The sequence below is a fragment of the Narcine bancroftii genome, chromosome 3 (genome assembly GCF_036971445.1).
Source record: "Narcine bancroftii isolate sNarBan1 chromosome 3, sNarBan1.hap1, whole genome shotgun sequence".
NCBI lineage: Eukaryota > Metazoa > Chordata > Chondrichthyes > Torpediniformes > Narcinidae > Narcine > Narcine bancroftii.
The window spans coordinates 18,644,969-18,651,982 of NC_091471.1; the positions used below are offsets into that span (position 1 = coordinate 18,644,969).

At 45.8% G+C, this 7,014-nt stretch overlaps 1 protein-coding gene across 2 annotated transcripts in view; it reads right to left on the bottom strand.

Moving 5' to 3' along the window:
* rpia (ribose 5-phosphate isomerase A (ribose 5-phosphate epimerase)) overlaps positions 1-7,014 on the bottom strand; it is a 31,373-nt gene extending 24,359 nt beyond the window's left edge. The window contains exons 1-2 of one of the 2 annotated variants that reach the window (XM_069923540.1): positions 6,834-6,912; positions 2,420-2,480 (exon numbers count right to left, since the gene is read on the bottom strand). In XM_069923540.1, the coding sequence (XP_069779641.1) occupies positions 2,420-2,480; positions 6,834-6,890 (118 nt within the window). In that variant the 5' untranslated portion in view covers positions 6,891-6,912. Of the gene's footprint in view, positions 1-2,419; positions 2,481-6,833 lie in introns of both variants that reach the window. The other variant, XM_069923539.1, reaches the window with a different exon arrangement.

Below are 7,014 nucleotides of genomic sequence, written 5' to 3' on the forward strand. Positions count from 1 at the left end.
ATCAATATAGAGGTATCTGAGAGAGTGCAATACTGGATCTCCTATTGGGGAACAAGACAGGACAGGTGTCAGAAGTACATATGTGTAAAGGAGTATTTTGGGTTTGGTGATCATAATCTTTATTAAATTATTTTTTTTAAATTTAAATTTCAATTTTAAATGTAGACATAGAGCACAGTAACAGGCTACTTCAGCCCGCTAGCCTGTGCCACCCAATTAGCCTACAACTTTCAAACGGTGGGAGGAGACTGGAGGCCCTGGGTAAAACCCACACAGACACGGGGAGAACGTACAAACTCCTTACAGACAGCATGGGATTTAATAGCTGGCACTGTAACAGCATTGCGCTGACCACTTCGCCAACTGTGCCTCCCCATGCCATTAGTTTCAAGTTAATTATGTAGAAGTATAGGTCTGGGGCTTGGGTTAAGATTCTAAATTGGAAAAAGGCCAATTCTGAGGAAATGAGAAAGGATCTTGGGTGCTTAGATTGGGATCAGTTGTTTTCAGGCAAGAATATGTGAGGCGAAATTTTGAGAGTACAGAGTTTGTACTTTAACTGTCAGGATTAAAGGCAAAGTTAGCAGGAATAGGGAACCTTGGTTTTCAAGGGGTGAAAAAGAGAGGTGCATACCGATATGTGCAATAGGGAGTATGAGGTACTTGAGTATATAAAAAGGCAAGAAAGAAATCAGGAAGGCTAAAAGATGACATGAGGTCACTTTGGCAGACAGTGAAGGAAAATCCTAAGGGTTTCTAATGGTACATTAGGAGCAAAATTATAGTAAGAGCCAAAATTTGTCCCCTTGAAGATCAGGATCAGTGTTGTATGGAGCCAAGAGATAGGGAGATCTTAAATGGTCTTTTCATCAGTTCAACAGACAAGGTCCAAAGGGGCCTGTTTCTGTGCTGTAATGTTCAATGGCTCTAAATAAACCCAGTAAAGAAAGTGAATTTCCAGTCCTCAAGATCACCATTTTGGTAATTTATTCTGTCCTTGCTTCAATTTAAATCCCTCGGCTGCCCAAGATTCAGTGGCTGAGAGGGAAAAAAGTGAATGGGAAAGGGGAGAAGAGCAGATCTTTCTCTTTGAGCCAGAGGAAAATACAGTGACCCGAAACATCTCATCTCAAAAGGCAATGGGAACAGATTCAAGAGCAAGTTTCAAAAAGGATACACAGGTTGGTTTAAAAATCAAATGGATTGTAAGTAATTAAAACCAATTGTAGTGTTCCTTTGGTAAACTAGCATAGACTCAAAGGGATTAATGTTCTCGTCAGGTTCTACGACTCAGACTTGGGTGGGGGGGGGGGGGTAAGGGTGGTTAATAGAGAGCTGGTGGAATTGCTTCTCCACACTGCCCCTTCTTCAGCAGACTCCCCATCTCTGAAACATGATGATTGCAAAATGCTGGATACCAAAGTTTTAACTCGATCAGCATAGATGCTAGTTAACATCCTGAATTTATGGCTGAGCGGCTCAGTGGGTCAATTTACCAGGTAATTTTAATTAATTCTAATGTTGTTGATGTATCTTACACCAACTGCAGCAAGTTCACATTGTATATATGAACATAATAAACTTCACTATCATTAGATGTCGGATAAGTGTATTTTCCAGTTGCTTGACACTTACTCTTACAATGTCCAACTAAGACACCTGTTTAAAAGACAAAAATACTCCACTGTATTTACACTGAACAAATTTCCCTTGCATGAATATATAAACCTTAAACCATTTTACTTTATTTTCAGGTAAATTCTTTGAAAAAATTTAACCGTCGCTGCATCTGCAGATTCCTCCCCTCCATGGAGCCATCCAGTCGACAAACAATAACAAAAGGGATAATTAACCATGTGTAGCGCTGAATAAAAGCTCTCACGACTGGAGGGAGAACAAACACTTTTATTAACTTATAACTATGGGTAGGATCTCAGTCGTCTTCAGAAAGGTTCAGGTGGGAAATCAGGGTTATAAGTGAGCAGCTGGGAGGCGGGGCCAGCCTACCAGTGAATCCCAGTTCACACCACCGTGCCCCCCCCCCCAATATTTACAGATAATGCCTCTGACTGGGGCGACTCCTACTAAGCAAGGATGAGACACCCCCAAGAGCAAGCAGCATCAACTAGCTCTTCATCCTGGGTGGCGCCACTGCTACTTCACACAACTTTATTTAAATAACTGCAATGACCATCTTCAAAGATTTGTGTTACTTCAGAGAACATTAACAATGTTAAACTTGCATATTTTTAACCTATTATTTTATTCTTATTTATTTTAATTAAAAAAATTTGTTTTCCTCAATTTTTTTTTGCTGGTTGCTTGAATTCCGGATATGAGGGTTTTTACTGTATTACTCATTTAATTTAAAAAAAATTAGGTCATCAACTGTTCATCACAACAAAAATTATGCACCTACCCAATGTGTCCACGGCATAAACTATCGTGGATCCACTCCCGATACCCAAAACATGGTTATTCTGGAGGTTAAACAACAATAGGGTGAGTGAGTGTATTCTTGCTCAAGTGATACCTAATTCCAGTTTGACATTGGCTCTTCCCTTCTTTCAACAGTTACTGCACATCAAATAAACTTTGGGGCACTGCAAAATCACGGAAGGAGTTGGAGAACACAGCCTCTCGTCGCAACCATTCACGGACAAGAACACTTGCCCAGTAGCAATCTAATTTCCAAAACAGCATTAGTGCAGATGCTCGGGTGCTCCTATTTGTTCATAACGCTGTTGCTAGCAGCCTGACCGACCCATGTACTTAATGATCTCATTAGCCTGGTCATCCATTTATCAGAATGAGCTAGCCAACAGAAGAAAGGGTGTAGGCTTCCGATCCATCCAGGGAAGGAGCAAACACATTGATTGGGTGCTGAAAGGCTTTTATAATTCTAAGATTCATGTTCAGTTTCAACAGTCCATCGGGACCATAAAGACTACTTCCCATCTTCCTTTTTTTAAAAAAAACTTTATTTAAAATAAAACCACTTAGCAAATATATTACAATATTTCAAACTTAATCCAAATACACATTGTATATTTAAAAAAAGAAATACAAAAGAAAAACCTAATAATCCCCCACCTCCCTACAAATTAAATAAAAGAGGGACAAGAAAACCACAACAGGAGTACTTCACTTTCTGATACTTTTAAATATATAAATATTTATCGAGACCTACAAGAGAAAGGGAATGCTTGAGATTCGTTTAAATTTTAATACCAACAATTTGTAAATATGGGTTCTATATTTTTCAAAATGTATGATATTTTTCTCTTAAATTATAAGTAATTTTCTCAAGTGGACTACAACTCCGAACTTCTGTATGCCATCTATCCATTCCCAAATCAAAATCTGACTTCCAAGTTATAGCAATACATTTCCTCACTATTGCCAAAGCAATTTGAACAAATTTTACTTGATACATATTCAGTTTTAATTTAGGTTTAATCCCTGTAATCTCTCCCAGTAAAAATAATATTGGATCCTGTTATTAATTCTAATAAATTACCCATTTCAAGCCAAAAAGGTTTAATTGTGGAACACTGCCAAGTCGAATGCAAAAAAGTACCAACTTCTGGTCCACATCTAAAATTTAAATCTAAATATAGATCATATTGCATAACTTTTGTGGTGTGTGATATTGACTAATTGATTTCTCACATTTATTGTAGTTTTCATAATTTCTCTACATATCTAAATCCATCTATAGACATGTATTTGCTTATTTAAATCTACCTCCCATTTCTGTCTTGATTTATGAACACCTTTTCGAGTGTTCTTTTGTAATAATTTATACATCTCTGAAAAAATTTCTTTATTTCCATCTTCCTTCAACACAAATGCTAATGCACACAGAGCTCAAGGGAGGCAAAGTGGTACAGGCCTGGAGCTGCAGCTTCACAGCACTAGTGGCCAGGTCTCACTCTGGACAGTGTTTCCACACATATACTACAGACATGCAGGATAGTCGGCTAATTGGCCCATTTAAAATTATCCCCAAGGTGCAAGTGAAAGATAAAATCTGGGGAGTTGATGGGGAGTACAACATAGCATAAACACAGAATTACCATATATTCACATGCAATAGTCGAATTTTGTGGACCAATTTTTAGGGTAAAATTTTGGGGTTCAACTATTACATACAACTTTCAATCATGTTAAGTACTCGTGTCGTTCGACGCATCAGGAGCTTGGACGGATGGGCGCCTGGGACCAGGTGGCAAGTCCGTGCTTAGGGTGTCAGCTCAGAGGGGTGGATAGGCGAGAGTCCATGGTTGGGAGCTCTGGTGGGTGGGCAGCAGGGGCCTAAGTGGGAATCTGTGGTCGGGCGTTGTGAGCTCGGATGGGCGGAAGGTCGGTCTGTGATCAGAAACTCCTATGGGGAGTCATACAGGGCTGTGGTGAGAGTCTGCAGCGTCAGGAGCGACTCCCTTTACGGAAAAAAAAACTTTTGAGTAAAATTTGAGATGAGCATTGGCACGGGAGGTCAGTGGCCCAGTGGCACCTATGGGAATTGGCTGCGGTCACTCTCAGCAACACTCCATTGGAATAGCCACCATTCAATGCAAGTGATCAACTTCCTTGCAATAATAATTGGAAATGCTTGAAACACTCCTCAGATCATGGACAGTAAGAGAATCTGAATTCTGATAGATACATAACCTTGCTGTACCTTGATGAAGGGCTCAAGCCTGAAACGTTGGTTATATATCTTTATCTTTTCTACCCTGACCTGTTGAGTTTCTCCAACGTTGTGTTTTTATTTCAATCACAGAGTCTGCAGACTTTCGTGTTTAACCTCTGAATTCTGATGAAGACTTTAAAGCTGATGCCACACGACCTGCTCATTCCCCATGTCCCACTTCCCCCCAAGTGGAGTTCATTCACCCCTTCCCCCCCAGGGGTGCCCTCCTTGCTCCTCCACCTCCCCCAGGGAGCTCCCTTCTCCCACTATAAAGGAGAGCCCTCTTCTCACACCCCAACCAGGGATGTCTTCTTCGCGTGCACCCCCCCCGCCACACCAAGGAGAGCCCACTTTCCTACCCCCCCAAAAACCCAGAGGAAGCCTCAGTCGCACCCACACACCCAGGGGAGCTCCCTCCTTCTCCTCCTCCCGCCCCCCCCCAGGGTAGTTCCCTCCAAATCCTTAACTCCCCCTCTTTCCTCAACCCCCCTCCACTCAGGATCTCCCTAACTCCTCAATGGGAGCTCTCTCACTCTCCTCCCCACTCCCCCATGGGAGCTCTTTCCTCTCTCCAGGAAGCTCCTTCCCCACCCTCCCTGGCAATCTCGGTCCCAATCTTTTACCCCATCCCCGAAGGGGAGCTCTCACCCTCTCCCAGGGCAGCGCTCTCTCTCTCTCCCCCCCCATCCCAGGGGAAACTCTCTTTTCCACCCCCCTGGTTTCCCTGGGTGGGAGAGAGAAACTTCCTCTCTCTTCCTTCTTCCCTCCCCCCACCTCACCAAGGGATCTCTGATCCAATCTCTCTCCCTTCCCCCAGAGGAAGTGCACGCTCGTGCTCTCTCTCTCTCTCTTCTCCCCAGGAGAAATTTTCTCTCTCCACCACCCCCTAGGGGAAATATTCTCTCTCCCGCCACAGAAATAGTCTCTCACTCTCTTCCCCCCTTCTTATGGGGGACATCTCTACCCCTTCTTATGGGGGACATCTCTACCCCTTCTTATGGGGGACATCTCTACCCCTTCTTATGGGGGACATCTCTACCCCTTCTTATGGGGGACATCTCTACCCCTTCTTATGGGGGACATCTCTACCCCTTCTTATGGGGGACATCTCTACCCCTTCTTATGGGGACATCTCTACCCCTTCTTATGGGGGACATCTCTACCCCTTCTATGGGGACATCTCTACCCCTTCTTATGGGGGACATCTCTACCCTTCTTATGGGGGACATCTCTACCCCTTCTTATGGGGGACATCTCTACCCCTTCTTATGGGGACATCTCTACCCCCTTCTTATGGGGGACATCTCTACCCCTTCTTATGGGGGACATCTCTACCCCTTCTTATGGGGGACATCTCTACCCCTTCTTATGGGGGACATCTCTACCCCTTCTTATGGGGGACATCTCTACCCCTTCTTATGGGGACATCTCTACCCCTTCTTATGGGGGACATCTCTACCCCTTCTTATGGGGGACCATCTCTACCCCTTCTTATGGGGGACATCTCTACCCCTTCTTATGGGGGACATCTCTACCCCTTCTTATGGGGGACATCTCTACCCCTTCTTATGGGGGACATCTCTACCCCTTCTTATGGGGGACATCTCTACCCCTTCTTATGGGGGACATCTCTACCCCTTCTTATGGGGGACATCTCTACCCCTTCTTATGGGGGACATCTCTACCCCTTCTTATGGGGGACATCTCTACCCCTTCCATTGCCCCCCCTCACTCACTCTCTCCCCCTGTCCCTCTCTCCCCCTCGCTCTCTACCCCCCCTCACCTCTCTCAATACCCTCTCTCTCTCTACCCCTCCCACCTCTCTCCAGCCCTCCCTCCTCTACCCTTCCTCTACCCCTCCCCTCTCTCCCCTCTCTCTCTACCCCTCCCCCCTCCCCTCTCTCCCTCCCCCTCCCCTCTCTCCCCCTCTACTCCCCCTCTCTCTCCCTCCCCTCCTCTCCTCTCCCTCCCCCCCTCCCCTCTCTCCCCCTCTACTCCCCCTCTCTCTCCCTCCCCTCCTCTCCTCTCCCTCCCCCCCCTCTCTCTCCCCCCCTCCCCCCCCCCCTCCCCCCTCCCCCCCCTCTCTCTACCCCTCTCCCCCTCCCCCCTGCCGGCGGCTGGGCTGGGCTGGGCTGACCTGCACGTGGTTGTGCACCGCCACGTCCCCGGCCTGCCGCTTCGCCTCCTCCTCCATGCTTCCGCTCAACTTCCAGTGTCGACCTTCGGCGCAGCTCGACCCCTCCACGCGACCCCCGCCACAAGGTTCCCGGCCCGAGCCTCTGCCACATCGGCCCTCCCCGCAGGCGAGCCGACACGCC